We start from the raw sequence: 23,651 nt of genomic DNA on the forward strand, positions 1-23,651 counted from the left end.
AATGAGAAAAATCTGGGCTACCACATCCAGGCATATCTGTGTTTTACCTTATTAATAAAACATGTTTGTCGATGTGTATTCCTAGATATTCAGATATGTTCCTAAATTCCCACAGCAATATTATTTTGGAAACTTTTATCTTTCCAATTACATTACAGAGACATTTATCCACATGACCCCTGCCACCCCATAGAGTTTCCTTCATTTTTTTAATTTTCATTTTTAATTCCACCTTCTCCACAAAGGTTGCCTTTCTCATCTTTACACTGCTTTCACTTCCAGTCCATATAGGCTCCATACCAGTGCTTCTAGTATCGCCAATTCTGGGTCCTTAACTTCTGATCACAACCACCCAGACCTTCCTCCTTTCTGAGGATGCTATCAAAGAAAACACACCATCACAGAAAAACCCAAAACACAAAACCCTGTCACTGCAGAACATTTAAGTCCGCTAATTGCAGCCTCATCTTTGGTCTGTTTGAGATGGAGTCAGTAGTGTTGGCTCAACAAGAGGGACTGTGAATGGACTTGTCATGGATGTCACAGAGCCTGGCACATTTCTTCATCAAAACCAATGTTAGCCAAAAAAAGGGGAAATGCAAATGAATGTGGATGAATTAGACTAAGACAAAAATGGATTCTGGTACACTAAGAAAGTCTCGGTGCCCATTCTGTTACTGACTGCCGGACCAAAGAGGGTTTTTTTAGTACTTACTTTCTTCCTGATCCCACTTCAATTTTTGTGTGCTCTGTTTCACAGTGAAGTCCTTGAAAGCAACCAATGTGGCCCTGGCCATAATCTGCTTAAGGTAATTTATGATGGTACAATACAGCTGACTTAGGGAAGTCAATCATGACACCAGGAAGGTCCCATAAACAGTCTCAGAGCCAAGTTCGTGAACCAGGATTCAAGAGAATTGGATTTGAGCGCTCCTACCCTGCTTCTCAATCCTTAAGAGACCTTGAGGAAATAATTTTATCACCCTATCCAGCAGTACACATCTATAAAAAAGGAACCATAAAAATCCCATCCTTGACAGACTGTTAGCATCAAGCCACCAGACAGAAAAAAGTCCTTGTAACTATGGCAAGGACAGCCACATAGCTAAAGTGAACAGATATCCAGGTGCAAGTCCCTTGCTCTGACACTGACTGTGCTTTTAATGCCACATAAATAATTTCCCTTTTTTTGTCATGCCATTATCACTGAATGCACAAGTTAAAGTAAAAAGGGGCAGGGGATTGGGGGAAACTCCGATTTCTTTCTCTCTTTAGCCCTGCAAAGGCTGTAGGCGTTCAGCAAAATCCAAAAAAAGGATTGTGGTAATTACCTCACCTGCCTTGCTCCAAAAATTGCCTCTCCACAAAAAACCTCATGCACTGCAGCTGCCCAAACTAAGACAACCCCAGACAATAATCCTGAGTTGTGCATTTTGCTTGAATTTTTTCCTCAGGCTATGCAGATTAAGCAAAACAGACCCCATGAAGAAACCCAGGAGATACAGACAAATGCCTCTGAATACTTACCCTGACACAGCCCCTACTCTGGACCACACAGCAGGGTGGGCTGGTTGTACACAGGTGTTTCCCCACAGCACTCAACACAATTCACCTCCCTGTTACCTTCCTACCTGCTGCAAAATTCCTATTCTTGCTTGGCATCAGGCATTGTGATTTACCAAGCCTGGCAGAGGTTGGACACATCTTAAACTTGGAAATTTCAGGAAAGATTTAGGTACATCTTTTCTTTTCCCCCTTCCTCCCTCACACAACAAGAATCAGCAGTTTTGCAGAAGTGATTTGCATTTTCTCAACCCAGTAATTTTTCATATCAAAGAAGTGTACGTGCCAAAACACATGTGAGCCTAGGCATGTAAGAAGCAACAGTAGTCTCCAATTTGCCCTTGAGAAACATCAGGCAGTAATAAGGTATTCATTCATAGGGAGAATGCTGCTCCCAGTCAGTGAACAGCTTCTGACAGGCCAAGATTTGGTCCTGAAGGAACTGTAAGACCCTGGGAGCAAAGGTCAGACTCCCAGAAGTGATAAATCTAGCTCCTCACCTCAGCCACTTGATCAAATGCTACTGTTACCACTTTAAATCAGTTTGTTGACCAGAAGTCCCTACAAGACCACAAGAGTCCCAGAATACAATTTGCTCAACAGGCAAATTTAGAGATAATCTTGTATCCTAAAGACTTTTCCATCAAAGAACAACACTCAGGCCACAAAGGAAAGGGGTGAGCACCCCTAATCTCACTGCTTCATGACTGGATTAGGTCATAGGGATCTTCAGGTTCAGAAGGTGGAGATGAGCTCCCTCAAATCCACCTGCCCCTGCTGAACCTCCTAAGGCCTGGCTGATTCAAAGGCTGCAGTAAGCAGCCACATGATGAAGCCCTGAGCCTTTGCTCTCCATAAAGTCATCACAGTTTATAAATTCTCTGAAATCAACACTGCACCATACAGTGCTTAGCCCTTGTTTGTTCCACAGTGAATAACATAACTCCAGTGTTGGCAACTTGACTTGCAGAAATCCAAACTGTCTGCTCCTCCCAGCCCAAGGAATGCTCTTGCCTGCTTCTCCATTGTACGGTCTGGATGGCCATGGGTTTGGAAGGAGGACAAAGCAAAGACAAAGGGACAATACAGTGGTTTGAGACAGCAGCCTGGTCTCTCATGTTGCCATATCAGCTCAGCTGGTTATAATCTCCTCCACAAAATGAAGTAACAAGCAAATGACTAATGACTGGAAGATGAGTGTGCCTTGCTGAGGCAACACAGCAGGGCAAAGGACCCTTGCCAAGAGCAGTGAGAATCTTATTTCAGTGCTTGCATGAATACAGCTGCCATTTACCTATGTCCCCAGATCCCAGCATGCCTTCAGAAGGCTGCTGCGATGAAAAGGAAAAATCCTGTCCTCTTCTTCCACCAATTACTGCCTCCAGTTCACCTTAGCTGCTCTGAACCCATTTTCCTTTAATGAGCTGGGCCAGCCTGATGCTTGTCCTGCACAGCTGTTCACAAGCACCTATTAGAGATCTCTCAAGCACCCAGAAAAAGCAGCATGAACAGGAACAGCCAGGAAATCCCCAGATGGCCTAAGGGGAGGGAAAAAAAGCTGCATGATGCAACCTTGTGCTGAAGTAAACCTGCCCTAACCAGTTCCCATCCATAGTAGTTTCTTCCCAGGGCAACTTAATTTCTTCCCAAGACAGCTGTTTGTTCATGTGCAGATGTCCAGAGGCAGCTACCTCCTTGCCTTGTCTCCACCACTTATGCCACATCATCAATTATATTTAATGTTATTTCACTCCTGGCTTTGAGCAACAGCAGCTCTTGTTTCAGGTAAGGACACACTTCCCCCCTCTTTGTTTCCCCATCTCAGACCAGGCCTTCACTGTATCTCCTGAGAGCAACATTAACTTGTGACCAACCCTGTTCTTCCTTACATTCTGATGGAAAAAAACCAGTAGTTCAAACCCATTCCACCATCAAAATTCCCTCGTGGAACCTCTGGAGACTGCGCTTTCTGTGGCACTTTAGTCTGAACATGAAGGTTGTGTTGTGCTGCATTATCAAGAAACACTTGGAGAAAGGAAACTGGGTTCAAGGAGCTGAGGAAGGAATCAGGAAAGTCCGATAGATGTCAACCTGCCATCAGCAGGGATGTAAGCAACAATTTTCAGGAGGTTGCAAACAATAGGACAGAAAAGGCGTGACAAGCCAGAAAAGGAATAATTGCATTAAAATGGCAAGATTTAGACCAAAATACTCTTGAATTGGGGGAGGATGAGGCCAGTTTTAACATATCTTCTGCCCAAAATGACAATGGACTGGAGGGTTCTCCAGGGAGCAGAACAAGGAGGTTGTATGTTCAGGGGGCTGGCATGGATTAATTATTTCCATCTGGTTTTTCAACATCAAATTTGTAGTATTTTAAGTACAAAAATTATAGCATCTCTGCCAGTTTTCATTAAATGAGTAATAAATAGTTTGAGTGGCTCCAAAGATTATTATACCAGGCATGAGATGACTGAAACATGGGAAATCTCACCACTTACATTTAAAAAAACAGACTGAAAAAAATCACCCATAGGACCTAACTCCCACAGTCAGGCTAGAGAGACTGACAAGTGGCTACACATTTGCCCACCACCAAATCTTGTCCAGCCTAGCATGGAAATACCCAGAGACAGAGCTGGGCTGGAAAACCTACTGGTGCCAGAGAGTATCTGTGTGCCATCTTGCAGCTGGACAAGGCAGAGGAAGAAAAAGCACTTGGCACATCCTAATGATGGTGCAGGACAAGCCAGTAAGCCCTCAGTGATTGTCTCCCTTCTAAGAGACCTAAAGCCCGAAAGAAACATCAAAGACAAGGTTCCCCCTCCAGCATCCCTTGCTTTATCTCCTCACACTCACTGTAGAGTGGGTGACCTTCATGAGGGGAGCAGACAATGCTCATCCCAGAACAAGATCCAGGGAGGGACAGAATACAGACATCTCCGCAACAGAGCCTCCACAACTCTCATCTCACAGATCCTGAAACAGTGACTAATTAGAAACATCTTTAAATCCCCAGCTGGGGAGGTGCCTGAAAAGAGACAAAACATAAGGATGATGATGATATTTGTAACTGCTGTTACTTGTTATCATCTCAAAATGTTGACAGCAGCTCTTAGCAAGCACGTGAATAGCTTACATGCACTAATTCTCTCTTAAAAAGCATGTGTTTAACCCTCATCAAAGACAGCACTTCTCCATTCTACATGAAACCTCAGGAATTGCCAAAATGATTTAAAGCCCTAGCAAACAAGAGCTCTTGAAAGTGATAATCAACCCCCTCTTGCCCACACATGACTCTCAAGGTCTGTTTCTCATGCTCTACAGTTTCCAGCTGGGACCCATCAGCAAGCTATCAATTGCCCCTTACATACAGATGAACAGGTAATTAGTTAAATGACCTAATTAATATTAATACACTTGAGCGATATAACTAACAAAGCTTGATTTTTTAAAGGAGCTTTATGTATCTTTCCTGAGAGTGTGCTTTTGAGTACATTGCTGGTTCTCTGATATCCAATACTGGCTGAGTTTCGGCTTCAACCCCCTTAGGAGACATGAACAAGGTACAGTCCTACCACCCAGCAACCACGTCCATAAAAGCCATAGGAAACCAGTATCTTAGAGCTCAATCCCTCCACTGAATTTTCCGGTTCAAAAGTTTTCAGGGTAGCCATAGAGACAAAGATAATCCACACGTGCCCACACACAGCCTCTCTTGGAAGAAAGCCAGGCTCAAAATGGGACAGCCAGTGCATTGCTTTAATACAAGAAAGAGAAGTCTTTACTGAGTGCAAGAGCCAAACAAGGACCATGTTTGCACTTAATTGCCCAGATGCCCTCTCAACAGAGTTAATACAGCATGGGACACTGTAGAGGTGTTAAAGGGGAAAGATCTGCACTTTGACTGTCATCAGATGCTCTGGATGCATGAAGTGTGCATTCATATGATGGGGATTAAAAAAAAACAAAGTAAGATTTGGAAGTTTTAAGGGGTGGGGGAGAGAAAAAGAACGGGCACAGTGAACTCAGCCTCGTAAAACACATGCATGCACTCGCCTGCACCAAGTGGGGACGTGGAGAGCCCCGGTGCCAGGTCCTGGAGCAGCACAGGGGATCCTGCCCTCCCCATCCCCGGGGCTCAGGCGGTGGCACAAACAAGCAGGGACAGACACGTTGGGGAGCAGCCCACAGGGAAGCACAGTTGCTCACCTCACGAAGCCTGAAGGTAAGGCTTGCTCGGCGCCTGCCTCCAGCTGCTGCACAAGGGGAGCCAGGGGACACGGCCCCTGTGCCCACAGTGCAGCACCCACAGCAGCCCCACACACGGGAATGGCATGTTCTGCTCCGGACACCATCCAGCCTTGGAGGTGTTCCCGCATCTCCATGACTCCAGCACATCACATATGGAGGAAACCCAGGGAGAGGGCTGGATCAAGCAGGAGAAATTAAGTTTGAATTCATTTACAGTAATTTTAGGACCCAAATGAAATACAGCAGGCCCAGGGGACCCTTCTGGCTGGCTGGGCTGGCCTCACCACAACTGCAAAATTCAGGGGTACCTTCTGCAGCAAAGAACTCCTTCCAGCTCCAGTGTCTGCCATTAGTAACATTTGCCCCTGTGCCCCACCACCCAGGAGACCGCCGAAGTAGTAACTAATTCAAGTATTTCACAAGTTTTCTGCTCTGTTCAGGCTGGGACAGTTTTCAAGGAACATTGTCAAGGCAGATATAGCCCAAAAAATCCCAACCACACACATCACGCCCCCAGCCTGAACCCTTCAAAAAGTGAGAGAGAGGAAAGGAAAAAGCTGTGTCAGGATGGAGGACACAGCATGAAGGGTGCAAGCACAGGCACATCAACAGCTCCTAGGAAAGAGGAGGGGGTTGAAACACAGCCCAGACCTGCTGCTTAGCAGCTGGGATTTAACACTTGTTGCAGCAAGAGAAATTAGTAACAGAAATCAGCACAGAGAAGGATGGGGGTGTCAGGTTCAACGCAGGGCTTCAACAAGGGAGAGCAGCAAAAGTCATCTTTAGGGAAGTGTTGGTTTGGTTTCTTCTATTTTGTTTTATAGTTTTCAGGACTGTATCTTCATACTCTTGATCACAGTCCCAGGAGTTTATACCCTCCCTTAGATCTTATTCCACCATCTTGGTGCATCTCCAAGGCATGAACACCCTGGAAACATGAATAGCAAGTGAATTCTTATTATTTTCTCTGCTGGAGCTCTTAGGGATTTGAAAGAAAATGCTTTTGTTAATGGCAAGAGCTAGCTTTATCAGCTGTCATTCCTACCACTGATCCAAACAGAGTATTTATTGAATGGGAGGAGTAAAATAAAAATCCACACCCAACGAGCATTTGCCTCACTAAACATGCTGGTTCTGCCCAGGCATTAGCCCCTGCACGGCTCCTTCAGCACAAGACCACCCCACTGACCCATTCTCCCCTGGGGAGAGGGGAGGGGGCAACAGGTGACAGCAAGAGACACTTCAGGAGCCACACTCACCATTTTTGCATTTTTGCAGGACAACCCCATCCCCATACTCCTTTGCAGATCCTCTGCAAACACCAGGCTCTGCAGGGAGAGTGGACAGGAGGAGTCTTCCCTGCCATTCCACCTGGTGCACATGCATGAATTCCCTGACCTGAGAGCAGCAGTGGTACAAGGTTGCTCCCTACTTTTATCTCAAACCACAAGCCTTTATCTCTATTTTGTCTCCCCTGTCCAGCTGAGGAAGGGAGCTGCAGAGCAGCTTTAGTGGGCACCTGGCATCCAGCCAGGACCAACCCACCACAGATATGCAGCACACATAGGCTCCTCTTTAAAATTTAACTGGTGCCAGCAGCAGCTCAGGTTCCTGTTGCAGGTGGCAGAGCTCCCTATATCATGATGAGCAGTGAGCACCTCCATCCCACATCTGAAACAGTTTGAGAAAAATGCAACATTAGCTCACCTACCACCCATCTGAGCAGATACTCATGCAGTGAAGGCTCCTGAGATTTTCCCCAATACCTGTGTACGTCAGTCACACTTCAGGTTGTGACTGCAGAGATCACACAGTCCTATTCTTCCAAGATTTCTTCCTGCAAGGAATGTGAACCACTTGGCTTTCCCACACAGATGAAGGGAGGAAAGCCAAGACACCAAGCAACCGCAGGCTCTCAGAAAGGAATTCATGATGAAAAATGATGGCTTTTCCTCTCAAAAAGTGTGACCTTAAACTGGGAAGAATTTGGGAAGAACCTCGCTGTGCACTGCAGCCCCTCACTCCATGGAGTGCACCTACACATCAGAACTCTTGCTAAAGCATATCAAGTCAATGAAGACACTCAGCAGGAGCCTAGTTGGGCTGGTGGACAAAAGGGAGGAGGCAGGGAAAAACTGTGACAAATTGAAAATTCATTGTGGATTGCGTAACTGCATGAATAATTCCTTTCAAGCCATAAGAGATTCCTGCAAAAGAGGTAGCTTGCTGCAGTCCCTCAGCTCTGTTTAATGAAAGAACTCACAGACGGGTGGTTTGGGTATTTGGGGTTTTTTTGGTGGGGTTTTCTGGTTTGTTTTAACAAAAAACAAAAAAACAAAAACAAAAAAACAAACAAACAAAAAAAAAAAAGCTCAATTGCAAGATGCAGCTGATCTTCTATCAGCAGAGAAGAGCTAGTGGAACCAACCAAACAGGTGCAAACAGGTGACACTGATAGATTTCCCTACCCTGGTAGAACAAGAATTTGCTCAAAATGTCTCTTTTACTAGAGACAATTTTTCATTCATGAAAACAACAGAAGAGATGCTCATTGGGGGGGAAGGAAGATATGAAAAATATTTTCTCTAAGCCACTGAGACTTATGAAAGCATCAGGAAAGAGGAATTGGTGAAAAGAAGAAAGGGACTGGAAAAAGTCCCAACGGTAAGATATACTTAAACTACTGAGTGTCATGCCCAGAAGCAGGGAAACCCCATGTATAAAACTCTATCTCAAATATATATATATAAAACTATATATCAAATTTGGAACCACTTAGTTCACGAAGGGTCCCATCCCCTGCATCTCCCAACTGCCAAGGAAGGGTTAGGCTTTTTCTATATGCCAAATTTAATTCTGCAATAATCTCTTCTGGTCCTTCCTGTAACAAGAAATAGGACAAGACAAAATACCGTTAAGCGGTAGCAAGGGAGATTTAGATTGGATATCAGGAAAAATTTCTTCATGGAAAGGGTTACCAAACATTGGAACAGACTGCCCAGGGAAGTGGTAGCACCGCCACTGAAGGTATTTAAAAGATATGGTGCTTAGAGACATGGTTTAGTGGTGAACTTGGCAGTGCTGGGTTTACAGTTGCACTCAATGATCTCAAGGGCCTTTTCCAACCTAAATGATTCCATGATTTTGGGGCAGAAAGTGCACCATTTCCCAAAGACAGACAGGCATCTCAGAAGCAAAGAGTAGCATCTTGACCTTTAAGCACACACACAGATGTCCTGATATCTAATATTGTAGTTGAACCCATGCTGCAGCTTTCCTCTCCAAATAGACACTAACAGGGCCTTTCCTCCTTTATGTGGTCAGTGATTTTTACCAACCTTTGAAAATTAAAATCATTGGTCAGACCTCTGCACCACCCCACCAGCAGGGAGTTGGTCAATGGATCCAAAAACTAGTGGGAAAGAGAAAACCTTTATAGAAAACCGACTAAAATTCATTCTGTCCTGTGGGATCTTTAGGAGCCAAGCTCACTGGCTTTGGCGCTCCCTTCTTGAATTCCACATATTTTACACTATTTGCCTAAAACCAGATCCCCAACTCTCTGCCAAGCCCTCCTAATCCATCAGCTTTGAGGCCAGGACTGCAGCCCACTCCACAAGTTCCTCCTTTCTTCTGTGCAGCCCCAGCTTCTCCTCCTCTTCCCTGAACACCACTCCCACAACTGCTCATTACCCATTTTTCTACTTCACCTCAGTTCCCCTCTTCTTGCTTCCCACACGAACATCATGAGCTCTAACTCCTCACCTATCAAACCTCAGGTCCCATTTTCTTCAGGAGTGCCTGTGTACCTAACCCGAGCTCCAGGACCAAGCAGGAAAACCAGAGAAAACTACTCACAGCCTGCCTCAGGTGGCAGGTTGAGTAGTTTGTAGGCTGCTGCTTATTGGGAGGGCGGGACAGGACCCCTTTTCGCCTGTTTGGGGATAGGGGTGTGTGAAAGGGGTTCCAGATTGCCTCTTTCTCCAGCCCTTCACTGGCAGAAGCACTTTGGCAGCTCAGTGCTTCACACCCACTCAGGATGGCTCTGAGCACACTCGTTCCTTCCAGGTGATGTTGCTCCACGTGCTCCCACACCAGCCCACTCCAGACACTGCTCATGTGGCAGAGCCAAGCCTCTGCATCCTCCTGTCCAGCTGGGCTGGGGTGTGAGCAGTAAATCCCATGGCTGGCCCCCAGCTGGGGAGCAGCTGTGCTCACAAGTGCTGACTCAGGCGTGAGCAACACCAGCACAAGGGCATCGCCTGCCCTTGGCATCCAGGGCCAGACAGCCGGCAGCCTGGGCCCAGAACATGCTCTGCCCTGGTGAATCACACACCAACCCCGGCAAGTCCTTTCAAGACCCATCAGTCACCAGAGGGGAAAAAAAAAATTACATGCACACAAAGTAATTAGAGGTGTAACCCTCTCCCCTCCCTCTGTGCAGGCTTAATGCTTCCTTTGTCCAGGCATGTTTGCCTTGCTAAGTCATGCTTCAGGACAACTTTCTTGACAGAAAACAAAGGTTAATTAATATTAAAAAAAAAAAAAAGAAAGAAAAAGAAAAAAAAATCACAAAGAAGCCATTAAAATGGCCACCCTCTCAGCACAGCTCTCTACTCACACTCTTCCTTCTTGGAAACAGAGCACTGACCCATGGCAATGACCCCTGCAAAAAAGCCGAACTGCACACAACCAACTCAGGGCTGTCCACACTCCAGTGATGAAAGGGTGGGAAACGAGCCAGCAGAGCAGATCAGAGACACAGCAATGTTCAAACCTGAGGGCTGATATCCACCTTACTCACAGAAATCCCAGCCTCACTGACCATTTGCCTCCAGCTAATTCAAAACCTTCTCCTGGCAGCTCGGTGGCACACATCTTGTGACCTGCTGCAGCTCTGCTACCCGCTGCACCAGCAGCTCTGAGGAGTGCATACAGAGGAAGGGATACCAACTCCAGACACAGATACTCCGCTCCCATCCCTCCTCACCTAAGCAGCTGAAACCACAACAAAGTCACTTCCAATTTATCACCTGCATTATCAAATGCTTCACCTCCATGGTGGAAGTCCCTCATTACAGCACACACATGAAAAAAACAGGTAGAAGTCTGCTTCAAACCTGCACTCTCCAAGTGCAAAAATATCTCTTCCAGATACTCCTCCAGTTCACCTCAGACACACATAAGCCCTTCCGATCCAGCTGGCTCAAGAGCGGTGGTGAAAGCACACACGCACACGCATGCTCGCCAGTCAGCTCATTAAATCTAATTAGACAGTCTTCCACAGGGAATTTTGAAATTCATATCCAGCAATTACTGTGTCCTGTTCTTTCCTCAACCCTCTGGATGTGTGAGCATGATTATTCACCAAATGAAAAATAAAAATTAATATGAAACTTCAGAGAGTTGCCATATGTGCACATTATCATAGGTGCACTGTAACTTAATCGGTGTTCCTGCTGAGAGATGAATATGGTAGCAACACAGGGAAAGAACACTCAAGCCTCAGCTTTAGATCCAAATGTCTCCAAGAAACTGACAATATGGAGTAACTGTATAAAAAATTCATCCTGCTGACTTTCTGCTGTGTAAGGTGTGAAGCCACACATGCACAAGACCACCGGCAATCATGAAGGTAACTAAGCTGAAGTGCAGAGGGACTGATCCTTAATGGATTCAAGGAAAATGTAACAGTCATCTCCATGTGTGTCTAGAATAGGAAAATTGTCTTTTCATAACTGATATACCATGTATAGGATGTAAGAAAGCTCACCACTGAAGTTGAGAGTCCCATGCATTCCCCAAAGTGTAACCCATCCCCAGCTCTAGGGACATTCCCTCTGCTCACAGCAGATTCCTGTACTGCTTCTGCTTTACTGTATCAATTAATGACAAAAAAAAAAAAATGCTCATCTGGCTTGTTTACACAGAGGAAGCTTGATCTGAATTCATTTTCACAGTAGAGTAGCTAAACCACAGAATGCCAACTCGACATAGAGCATCCCTCCTTTAAGTCTGCCTTCTCATTTGCAGGGAGAATGCTGCTCATTTTGAACAAGGAGCACTTCAACTCCCAGCAAATGTCTTGCATTGAAACATCTATAGATAAAACTAATCCAGAGTATGTACACATCATTAATTCCTGAGAGTCCCTCAGCTTCCAGACTCAGCAGCCTCTCATCATGCCTGATCCAGCAAATCCCAGATGAGTTCAGTAAACTCCTGGTTATCTTGCTGATGTGAAAGCACACCAGCAGATTTCACCAGGAGATACCAACAGCATTGCTCCACTGCAGCAGCTTACAGAAGGTATTCAGGAGACAAAATAAGCATCTATTCTGGAGCCCACCATTTCATTAAGTTCATTGTTAGGGTGATTTGTCACCCAGAACAGCTCTTCTGAAAGCAAAGAAATGCTGTCCTTCTGAACACGCATAAAATATTTAAAAATATTTCTTTTACACTGAAGGGGTCATAGTCTGGTCTGGTCTCTCCATGGCCAGGTCTGAAGAACCAAACCCAAACCACACACCACTGTGGACACTGCAGCTACATTCTTTTGATCCCAGCAGCAGTAGGAACTAATTTCACCTTCAGAAACTACTTCCTTTTAGATAAGCTTTACAAATGTTTTTAACAAACAAGGATCAGAAGCAACTTGAGACACAAATGAATGAACCACTGAAAGCTGAGGAGCATTTGACACTCCAAACCCCAGTATGCAGCATGGTGGGGGTGGGTCTCACTTGACCATGCCATATTCCACTCCTGCTAAGGGCAATGCTGAGCTTCTCAGGACAAGACCCTGAACAGAGGCCTCGGACCCCAGCTGATGTGTCTCACTAACAGAAGCTGAAACATTCTTCTTCCATGTATCATGAGTGCTCTGCCTCCAGCTCTCCACTCCCTGGTGACTCTGAATGAAGACCACCCCCAGACTCATCGCTGCATTTGGCTGCACAGTGAGGCACTCTGGAGAAAAGCCTCTTACAACAGTGTGTAGGGCAAAATAAAACTCCAGTCCTTCTCTCCAAAATCCTGCACAGGACCCACCTCACCAGCAGCGACAGCTGCAGCCTGACTATGCTCAAGGAGCAGCTTTACTTGATGCCACAGAGCCATCAGCCTTGGGAGCCCGGGGAGCTAGCACAGCCCTTCTGCCATGGTGCAACGGGGTCATCCCATCCAGCCACATCGATGCACAGAGACATTTCAGTGCACACAAGGAGGTACAAGTGGCTGTGTGTCTGTCTGGGCATGCAAACTGGTAATTTCATGTCAGCCACTGAAGACAGAACACAGATGTGACAGCACAAAAGCCGCCTAAACTATGTTCAGCAAAGAAACTGCCATGACCCTTCTCAGATACACTTTGGGTTAAATCCAGCTGCAGGCAAGGATTATGGAAAGACTCCCACTGGCCTTCTGGGAGCTGCACATGATCTTCATGTAGATGCTCTTGCACAGGGCACAACTAGTTCAGTGCAAGGTTGGTGCTGTTCACTGAGTTTGCAAGCTCAGCTAGTGAAGCCAAAGGGTTTGCGATTTCCATAAAGCAAGCTTTTTCACTCTTGCTCTTTCAGGTCTTAAAGACACACGCAAAAAGGAAAAAAAGCCAACAAATAAAAATCCAACCACAACACCAACAACAAAAAAAACGCAATAAAACCCTCTTACATTGAAGCAGAAAAAATCATGGAATATAATGGACTAATACAACCATCATTTATATGAATGGATGATGAACATTCATAGAATTTGCCTTTGTTTTCCTTATTGATTAAGTATTTAACTTAGATTCCTACTGTTGACAGAATTGCAAGTCCTAAAATCTACAGGACAACAAGTATCCACCTAGGGTTAGTGCACACAGCTACCGCGAGCAAGCTGTTCAGATTTAGTGATTATTCTAATAGTAGAATTCTGTCAGAGAAACTACAGTTTCAATTTTAAAGAACATAAGAAATTAACTGTGAACTGCAGCACCCAAGTTAGTGAATAGCTGTCAAAACAAGGAAAAAAAAACCAAAAAAGCCACACCCAAAACATTTTCACCAGTAAGATCTTTCAGAAGATCAAGATTATAGCACATTGATACAGACAGTAAATGACAGAAGGAAACTACTAAAAAAAAGAAAATCCAAAATAGTTTTCCATAATTTTTGTGACCTTACATTAGAGGACTTTTTGTTGCTCACAGTCAGAAACAGCAGTAACATATTCCCAACTTTTTTCCATTTTGGTCTGACAATTATGAATTGTAGTAAAGACTTTTAATAAAAAGGAGAACCTGTAAAAATTGAGACACAATGCAACAAAATGCTTAGCTGTATTACAAAAGTGGCTTTGCTCCGCAAAAGTGTTGTTTCAGCAAGAAAAATAAAAGATAATAAGACATTTATTCTGGCTACTGGAAAATACAGATGTTAGTCCTAGATCATATCCTGTTACAAACAAAAGCTAAGGGAGGGGAAAAACTTTTTAAAAGTATTGGAGTCACAACAGCTTCTTCACAGAGACAGAGAGAAGCAACTTGAATATAAATAAGTGTCCAAAATAGGTCAGCACTCTTTTCTTGGCCACTGAAGTCTGATACTTTTCCCTTGAGGTTATCCCGGCCGGTGGTGGCACACACTCTGCAGGGACAGAGGCTGAGGGCAGACAGGGCTCCGAGCTGGGTGGGAGTCACAGCCCTGCTGCTGCCCACAGCTGTGTGCCAGGACCTGCATTCCCCTGACCGCAGTTCCTTCCAGCCTAACCTCACTCCCCTCCAGGAGGATGCTCCGTGCCCACACTTTTGACCTCATCAAGCAAGAGGTGTGATAAGAGAGGGTGTTTTCCCCAGCCCCTATGAAGACCCGCCAGCTCCATGCATTCGGCCCCGAAGCAGCCCTGGCAGGAAGCTTCTCTCTGGGCCAGGAGAGGACTGGGCCCTGCACCACCCAGCTATGCTGTGTTTGCCTTCCCAGCAAAGGATACAGTTACAGTCCCTTAAACCAAACTCCAGAAAGCGGTTTCAGACCCAAAAATCGGGCCATGAGGTGCAGAGCATGCACCTCAGCTGCTCTGCCATGCTCCCACGGGGAAGCCGGGAGAGCATCAGGCTGCAGGAGAGCCACAGGTTCCCTCTCCCTCCTTAAGGAAAAAACCGAACAAGTTATTTCTACAGCACTGAGAGGCAAGCCTGCCAGTCCAGCCTCGGCAGCATTCCTGTCTAGCTCAGCTTGTTTACCACCAATAAAATGCCCATTAGTTGCACAATGCGCCTGTTTAAAATAACTCAAAAAAAATCATCACTGGCAAATTAGTAAGACATTAGGACATGCAGACACCTCAGCATGGCGTTATGGAAACCACAGAGGAGTCAGACTTCCCTCAGGAGCTTTTCCCAAGGAAGACAATTCCAAAGATTTCTCTCCCTTTGAGTGGGCCCATGTAACTTTGAAAGGCTCAGGACCAAAACACAGCAGTGACCCAGTCAACTGACCCAAGGTTTCCAACCAAGTGACTTCCAGAGAAATTAAATTTACCAGGCTCAAATGCTGCTGGTTTGCACTAATGAGAGCACAAGGTCCCCCCTTCACAAAGGGCCAGCCAGAAGAGAAGGCTGAAATGGCATGAGGTACTCCCAAAACTTCACACCCCTGACCAGGGTCTGATCCAGCAGCAGCTGACTCAGCACACTCCCCTCCCCAGCCATCAAAGAACCCTGCTGTAAAACCATTGCTCATTAAAGGCAAAAGGAAGCATGAGGTGAATCATAAGTTGCCCTCCGTTAAGGGCTGGTCACATAACTGCTACATAAAAAATAACCAGCTCCCAGGCCAGTCCCTGACCATTTTGTGACGCACACACAAAATCTATCCTTGCTACCTACCACACACACCACTGCTCTCCAGCTCAGCCCACAGCAGCACCGCTCAGACCTTGCAGGCAGGGCTTACAGTGCCTCTTCTCACCACTGCCTCCAAATTTGTGCAATCCAGGGGTCACTCCAAAGCTAACCCCCAGGGTTCAAGCAGTGCAAAGAGCAGAGGCCTGCCTGGCTTCTCACATGCCTCTTCAAGCACCCAAAACCCAGGAGACAAGGGCAAAGGTAGAGCAAGTTCAGGAAGGTGGATTTTAGGCAGAAGAGCTGAGGATTTTTACAGTACTGTCCCTCTCAGCAAACTCCTCTAGATTCTGAGCAACCCCAGGAGCTGCTTTAAACACTCAAGAGTAATACTGCTTTTCCTCTTGAGTCCAGTCCATTTACAGGGAGGCTGCCCTGTAAATCCATAGCATTGCCACCAACCTCACCATTAACTGAGAGGGAAAAGCAGAAGACACCACTTTGCAAGGATGTAACCTGATTTCCTATCTCTCCACAAAACAGCGGGTTGTCTGCAACTCCTCTGCACTTTCTGCCTTTCCTCCATGTGAGCACCTGTGTGATCCCAGCCATCTCTCTCCTCAGCCCCTGAAGAAGCTCCTTTGGGAGCATGCCAAGCAGAGATACGCATCGAGGACACTGCATTTGTGAAATGGGATAAGGATCCTGCTGACAAGGGGATAAGAGGGGATTTCAAGAACAGCTGCAAATATCCAAAGTGGTGATTTAACTTTTCACATGAGAAAACTTTCTCTTCCCATGCCCAGAAAAACAGAGAATGTATTTTTCAGATAATGCACTCAATCGTCCAGATTTGTATGAATGAAAATGGGGTCACACAAGCAGGTGAACAAGCACTAAGCTAAAGCCTGGGTGAAAGTATAATCTCTGGATACAAGAAACAAAAACATCCATCACCACAGAGGTTTCCCAATATTTGTATTACCCATGTGACAAACAATTCTGCTACAGAGCCCTGAACACCAAAAACTCCCAAACAAAACCCAAATGCCACATCACAAACACTCCCCATCTCCAGACTGGAGGATAACAGCTATAGCTATAGCTATAACTATATATATATATATATATATCTATATATAACTATATAGATATAGATATATATATAGTGAGCTAACTGACTTACATCCAGGAGAAGAAGAGCTCCTCTCAGTTCAGGAAGGAGAAACTAACAACCAAATCCTCTCCCACCTAAAATAAATTCAACTGGGACTTGATGAAGACAAGAGAGGAGCAAGAACTACAACTAAATTAGTACCCAGTGTTTTGGCTGGGATGATGCTCAGTGATCAGTTGTGATCACCTCCATCTGGAAATGGGTGGGAACCACTCCCCTTTCATCGTCTCTGTTTCTGAAACCTGCATTAATATCTTAAAGCTGCACTCAGGAACAGTTTTCCTACTGCCAACAAACCCCTTCCACAATGGCTAAACCAGTAACACCAGCAAGGTTACAGTCAGAAAGAGCTTGAGTATTGAGGTTCCTACCAGGTATCCTACCAGATATGTTTTTTAACACATAACAAAGGAGGGTGCTTAAAATTAGACACCATGGTGGCCAGTGACCCACTCTGCCCATCCCTACTGCATCTAATGCATCCAAAACAGCTTTAGGGGAGAGAGCAGGAGAGGTGACTCCACTCCAGCAGATCTCACACCAGATAAGAGTATCACAATTGTCTGTGCCCTGGTGCTGCCAGGCAATATGCCAGCACAAACAGCATGCAGGTGCTCCAGCTGCTTCAACAGCATCACAACCACATCCTTGGGATGGATCCAGGCCATGCCCTGCCAGCTGAGCCACACACGACCATCTCTGGTGCTCATGGCCACGGAAACTGAGCTTCCGTTTGCCCTTCTTAGGCTGGTTTGGGGTGCAGGGCCAGCACCACAGGGGAGGTGGGTGGGAGTGCAATCCCCAGGAGTCTGCAATAAAGGAGATCTGTGTGGCTGGCCAGTGTGAGGTCTCCTGGGAACAGCCCTTTTACTGGGCTCCAGATGCTGTGGAGTGATTGCTTATATGAAGGCAGGGGAGGCCTCTTTACTGTTTCTCATTTCCTCTTTTTTTTTGCTTCCCCCCCCCATTTCCTGGTTTTGTTCAGAAGCACAAGAGAGTCATTCATCATTTTTCTTCCAGCACAAGGAGCGCTCTCACCTCCCCCTCACCCCTAAATCCCTCCCCACCAGGAAAGGGCACACGTTCTCCAGCCAAAAAGGCTCACAGCAGGGAAGGCAAAGCTCCCCAGCTCCTGCAAGCAGCTCCAGCACAAAGGGCCACATTCTCAGCTGGTTCGGTGGGTGCCAGCCCCCAAAGGGGGAAGGCCAGAACTCAGCAGCAGCAGAAATGCTAAGTCAGAGAATGGATACCAGCAGAGGAGGAGAGCGATCTGCACCAGCTGGAGTTATGATGCAAAGCAGAGGGGAATTTACATACTGAGACAACAGACAGCACCTCAGGTAATTGGAGAAAAAGAGCCAAGACATAAAGGTCCACATATGTCTCAGCCCACATGCCATAATGGTCACTTTCCTCACCAAAACCTGGGAAAACCTTCCTTGTGGACTTGGCCCTCCCACCCTCTGGAAAGTGGATGGGCACTGGTCCAAGTGCAGTCCAGGCACTGGCACCACTTTCCAAGCCACCAGCCCCAGGTTTGGGATGGGATTCCAGGAAAGTCCTGTTCAGTTTGCAGGAGGGGAGAAAGGGGATGGCAATAGGTGCAGACATTTAACCCATCCAGAGGGTCGACACCACCCCCAGGGAAGCTTCATTGGAGGGCTGTGCTTCAAAATACACTTTGGTTCTCAGTCACACTGCTCTTTTCACAGCTTCTTGATGGCTTCTCCTTGACCCTCCTTGGAGAGAGAGTGCCAGGATGAAAACATCTCAGTGCAGCTGTAACAAAGAAGAGGATGTCTCTCAGAATGCCCCTAAAAGAGAGAGTGAACAGGAAAACCCCAAATTCTTGCACACATTTCTATAAAGGAACTCTGCATTTTCATGAAAAGCAGGACAGTGCAAACACCTGGGGTCTGTTTGGGGCTGTTTGGTTTGGCTGATGACCTGGAAAAAAAGCAACTAAAACTGGACATACAGAAAACATTCCAGGTTTTGGTTTGGGTTTAATCGCAGCAGTAACAGAAATCAAGTCAAAAAGACTGGCTTATGGTCAAACCCAAGGCTTCTTTTTGGTTCCTTTTAGAAGGAAAAGAAATAGAAGATTGTGGTCAGTTCTGGGCCCAGCTGGGTGGAGGGAGCCTGAGTGCCAGCAGCTCCACCAAGGAGGTACATTTATGGCCCAATTTCAGCAAGAACTGGAAGAGCAATGACAACACAAGCCACCAGGAGTCTGGCCACTTGGGACTAAAATCTTCCACACCCACTGAGCCAGAAATCCCGTTGGCTCCTGCAGTTACTGCTCAGGAGGTTCGTTGAGCCCAGAGGGATCACTGTGCTCCTCCAGCCTCTCCCCTAAACACCACCAGCTGCTTATGCCAACTGAAATGTCAGTTCTGCAAAACCTATGTGTTACAGTGTGGGAGTCCAGACAGCCTGGGTTCACCTGTCAGGCACAGGAAGAGCTTGGGGTGACTTTTCACACATCCTGGGTCACTGGTGGCATGTGTTCTTTGGCATTGCTTTTGAGAGGGTGGATGTTCATTCCCTTTTCTTTCTTTAAAGATGCTCACGTGGTGAACTTCCTTAGCTGCTGGTCTCCCTAAAAAAATCTTTGCAAGCTTGTTTTGTGGTTCCTTTGTGCTCCCAAGGAGAAATGTCAGTATTTCCAAGTTACCAAAATAAAACCTTAGTTTTACCTTTTGGTTTTTTTCAAATACTTTGGCAGCCAAACCAAAAGGATCAGCCCCAAGCAGGCACCAACACGTGGATTCCATCATACTCTAAACCCAGAGAGTGTCACCTCCACAGCTCCCAGACATGCTTGTGCAGAACTCTGCCCTGACCCTCCCAAGCTGGCAGGAGCGCTCCTTGACGGCTCTTCTGGCTGGATCAATCAATGGCAGGTTTCAGCAGGTCTTCACTGAGCCAGACAGGTCACAATAATCCTGCTAGCACCCTGCTGAAAATATGCAAAGTAAATATGGGACCAAGCATAGTGAGAGAAGAGATGAAGCTGGCAGAAATGCAGCGAGAACACAAGAGGAAGAAAGAAAGAAAGCACAGCACCTTGTAGCACGAAAATAATAAACTTGTTGACCAAAAAAAAGATGCAATGGGGAAAAAAGTACAGGGTTCTAGAGAAAAAAACAGCAAAGAAGAGGGAAAGACTGGGATGAGCATGCTGCTCTGAATGCATGTGGTCAGCATGGGTACAATGATGCATATTTTCTTCTTGGCGCTAAAGGGGATCCCAGAGGGCCCACAAAAGCTTTTTCCAAGTCAAAGAACCAAGCTCTTGACTACTCCCAGGTGGAGCAGCTGCTGAGTCATTCCTTACCTATCAGGCTCTCATTCCACAAAAATCCAGACTTCTGCTATTGCAAAGAGTATTAAAAGAAATTTTAAAAAATCCCATGGAATTTTGCACTGGAGCCTTTTCAGTGTTTTCTCCACCCTGGCATCTGCAAACTAGGCAAGACGTGGCACTGCCATCGTTTTTGCTGTGCTCATTACTGGAGCAACTAGCAAGCTGTTCAGTCTAAGGAACTTACTCCCCTAAGATACAGTCCCATTACTGAATCTTACAGGACCAAAGGATAAGCACACCCAAGAACAACACACTCAGCTGTACCTGCCTCAGTTTCCTTGACTCCCAGGTGGAGTTTTTACTGTGCAGCAGACGCCAAACAGCCAGTCTGTGCCTGGGGGCTGCAGAACCACAGCTGAGGAGGAATGAGATCAATTACATGAATAACAAAAAGCCGGATGCCAGCCACCAGCCCCCACCCCACACAGCTCAGCAGGATGCAGAAGGAAGCAAGCAGCTCAAAACCCAGAAGAGCTCCCAAATGAGGCCAGTCTTATCCTATTCCAGCTACAGACCTGTATCTTGGCCTTCACAAGGGCCAAGAAAAGCCCTGCACATTTTCTTTAGAAAGGAGCACAACAGTGAAAAGCCCCCAGTAGGAGAGTTTTCCTTTCAGTCTGACCTGGACCGTCCTGTGCATCCGCCACGAGGGCACAGCCACCGGGAGCCAGCTCACCCCGCTCAGGGAGGAGAAAAGGGAAGTTAATTTTTGCAGCCAAAAGAAAATAGGGAATTCTTTTCAGATGGCAGGAATGTAACCGTGACATTTAGTCACTTGCTATTTCTACTTCCTAGCTATGTCTCTCCACAGGAAAGCCCCTGGACAGAAGCACGCTCCAGGCAGCATTGCAACATATGTGTGCTCAAATTCTGGTGTCTAATCCCACTCCTGTGGCCGCCACTTCAGGTCCTCGGGAAACAGGGGCGGTTTTAGGGAGATTCAGTCTCACTCACCCTGTGCCTTGGCTGCCGTACACAGATGCGTGTGTATGTCTGGGAAAAGGGCAATCCTGCAATTCCGGCCCAAGGCTGCTCAGGGTCCGACCCCAACTGAGAACAGCAGAGCTCCAGTCTCTTCAGAGGTCAGCCAGGACACGATGGCAGCACTGTCCTGTGTTGGCTCCTGTGCTGGATTCAGAGCAGAGGGGAGCCAACACCACCTCCCAGCTCTGAAATGCAGCCACTGACCACTGTCACAGCGGGGAAATCACATTTGCTCCAGGCTGAGCTGCGATGATGGGTGACCCTATCTGATGGCTTTGCAACACCCCCAGCCTAACTCCACCACCGGAGCAGTCTGATCTGCACTGTCCTAGTCCCTGCCAGGCTGTGGCTACACGTCCTCCAGGCATGCTTCCACACTTGGAGACCAAGGAGAGCAGCCCAGCTGGCGTTACTCCAGTACAGGGCAGGCTGCACACCTTGCACAAGCCCCAGGTACTGGTGTCAGGCAGTCAGCTCAGCTCAGGTCACGATTTCAGGGATTTCCAAAGCTCAGCCCAGGGTGCCAGCTGCTCTCAGAGATACCTTTGTCGCTGTCTGACCCCACTAATTGCAGCCTTAAATTGCAGGCTCTTTCTGCCACACAACCTAAAGTCCCAGCCTTCCACAGCTATTTCTTGGGCAAAACTTTGGTAACTTCCCTCATCAGATGGGAGTCCACTGCTTCAGCAGCAGAGCTGCAAAATCTTAATGCGGGCTGCACACAGGTGTTGTCAGGATGTGGTTTGTATGGCAGTGGGCAGCCCACAGTGGGGTGTAAACATTCCCACAGGAGCATTTACACACTCAGCACTGAGCTTGATATCAGTCTTAAACATCATGATGATGGAAGACAAGCAAAATGCATAATTTAACTGCCAAAAATGCCATTCATCGGAGGATGCCATGGAGGTGCTGTGCATTCAGTTGACTATCCACACATAGGCAGGGAAAAGCAAAAGAGAGAGGAACTGGAAAAAAATGCACAGCAAAACACAGACTCAGTTAAATATTTATGGGGGCCACTGCATTTCAATCACAAGCAGTTTTTTAGGTCAGCTGAGACATTTTAGTTCTGCTAGGGCAGATCAGCTCCAGGGGACAGGATACTGCTGACCACGACAAGCCGGAGGCTCGCCCCTCCTAGCACACCCAGTAACTAAGGATAAAAACAGATCTGGGCAGGGCTGTGCTTCCACTGGGCACAGCCCAAGGGATGGGACCTCCCTTGTCACCACAGCTGAAGCCTCAAGACACAGGACTGATGTACACAGACATCACTGTGGGTTTGTTTGCTTCTCCCAGCACTTGAAGCCCCACTGCTGGAAGTCAGGTCAGCTCACCAAATAAAGAAGATACCTCTGTGAGCAGCCAGCAGACCAGGCTGTGCTTTGGAAATCCCTGAAATCGTGGGCTGAGTGGTGTCAGCAGCGTGATGGGTTTCCATAGCACTGCTCCCACCTCGCAAGTCTCACTCCATACTCTTATCATAAGTTCCCAATTTGTGCACTGCTGGCTGTCACTTACCTAAGGCTGGATTGTGAATGTGACAGGTTCACCTACTGCCCCATCATATCTGCACTGCCCAAGCACTTTCAGTGTGGTCTGAATTTGCAAAGGTCAGTTTCAGCAGGTGCAGGACCAGCCTGATGGCTAGGAGTAAGGTAACAAATCCTCGAAACCAGAGTGATAAAAAGAATAAACAAAAAAATGGAGGAAAGCAGCAACTGAAATCCACAACAAACATTATTAGAACACCAGAAGCTTTCCAACCATATGAGATTTGAAGAATCTATGTCTGCATTTGCATTTTTTACTCTTTGTACAGGGCACATTTTGTTAATGCTGGAAATTCTGTGTTTCAGTCCTTGTTAGCTCATTTGGCCATAGTCCAGGATGAGGGTCACAATTCTCAAGAGGGCTGAGCAGCAACCAAACCACTCTGTGCCGTGGGACCTGCAGGAACTTTACCACCTCACTGGTCAGCTTTCTCATGTTGAACTCACTTCATCCAAAACAAACAAGTCAAGCCTGGGTCACAAAGGTGGGGCTGAGCAGAAAGGAGGGGTCAGACTCAAAATGAGAACCCCTGTCCAACCACAAGTATCTGAAGCAATGTTCATAAAGCAAACACTAAAATGGCCACAGCAAGCAGTACACCTGCCCTTACCAGCAGGGCAAATCTCAAGAAAACATCAACATGTCTAAAAAGGGATTAAAATAAAAGCACACTGAGTCCATGGACAACATTTGTTTAAAAGCCATGTGAGAAGTGGTAAATTTCTGCAGGCTGACCCCCCACAAACATAAGCAAGGGAAAGTTATCTGCTCTGGGATCCCAAAATATTTACTCAGTCTAACATTATTTTGACTGCACTCAAACATTTCCAAAGTCCCATGCCACTATAAGTCAAGTGCAGAGCACCCTTTCACAGGGGTATTTCCAACCACTTCACTACCATAAAAGTGCAACA

At 46.5% G+C, this 23,651-nt stretch overlaps 1 protein-coding gene and 1 long non-coding RNA gene across 4 annotated transcripts in view; one reads left to right on the top strand and one right to left on the bottom strand.

The window, feature by feature from the left end:
* IGFBP2 (insulin like growth factor binding protein 2) overlaps positions 1–23,651 on the bottom strand; it is a 58,903-nt gene that overhangs the window by 24,533 nt on the left and 10,719 nt on the right. The window contains exons 1-2 of one of the 3 annotated variants that reach the window (XM_023931200.2): positions 4,703–4,906; positions 4,423–4,594 (exon numbers count right to left, since the gene is read on the bottom strand). The exons of 1 other annotated variant lie outside the window; for it this stretch is intronic. In XM_023931200.2, coding sequence (XP_023786968.1) covers positions 4,423–4,465 — 43 coding nt within the window. In that variant the 5' untranslated portion in view covers positions 4,466–4,594; positions 4,703–4,906. Of the gene's footprint in view, positions 1–2,857; positions 3,102–4,422; positions 4,595–4,702; positions 4,907–23,651 lie in introns of those variants that run through there. One more of the 3 variants, XM_086896906.1, reaches the window with a different exon arrangement.
* On the top strand, positions 17,597–19,815 carry LOC147652262 (uncharacterized). The gene is made up of 2 exons (XR_015289012.1): positions 17,597–18,166; positions 18,539–19,815. It is a non-coding gene; the product is annotated as an uncharacterized LOC147652262 (long non-coding RNA).

This window comes from Cyanistes caeruleus, chromosome 7 (assembly GCF_971803275.1).
Source record: "Cyanistes caeruleus chromosome 7, bCyaCae1.hap1.1, whole genome shotgun sequence".
Classification (NCBI taxonomy): Eukaryota; Metazoa; Chordata; class Aves; order Passeriformes; family Paridae; genus Cyanistes; species Cyanistes caeruleus.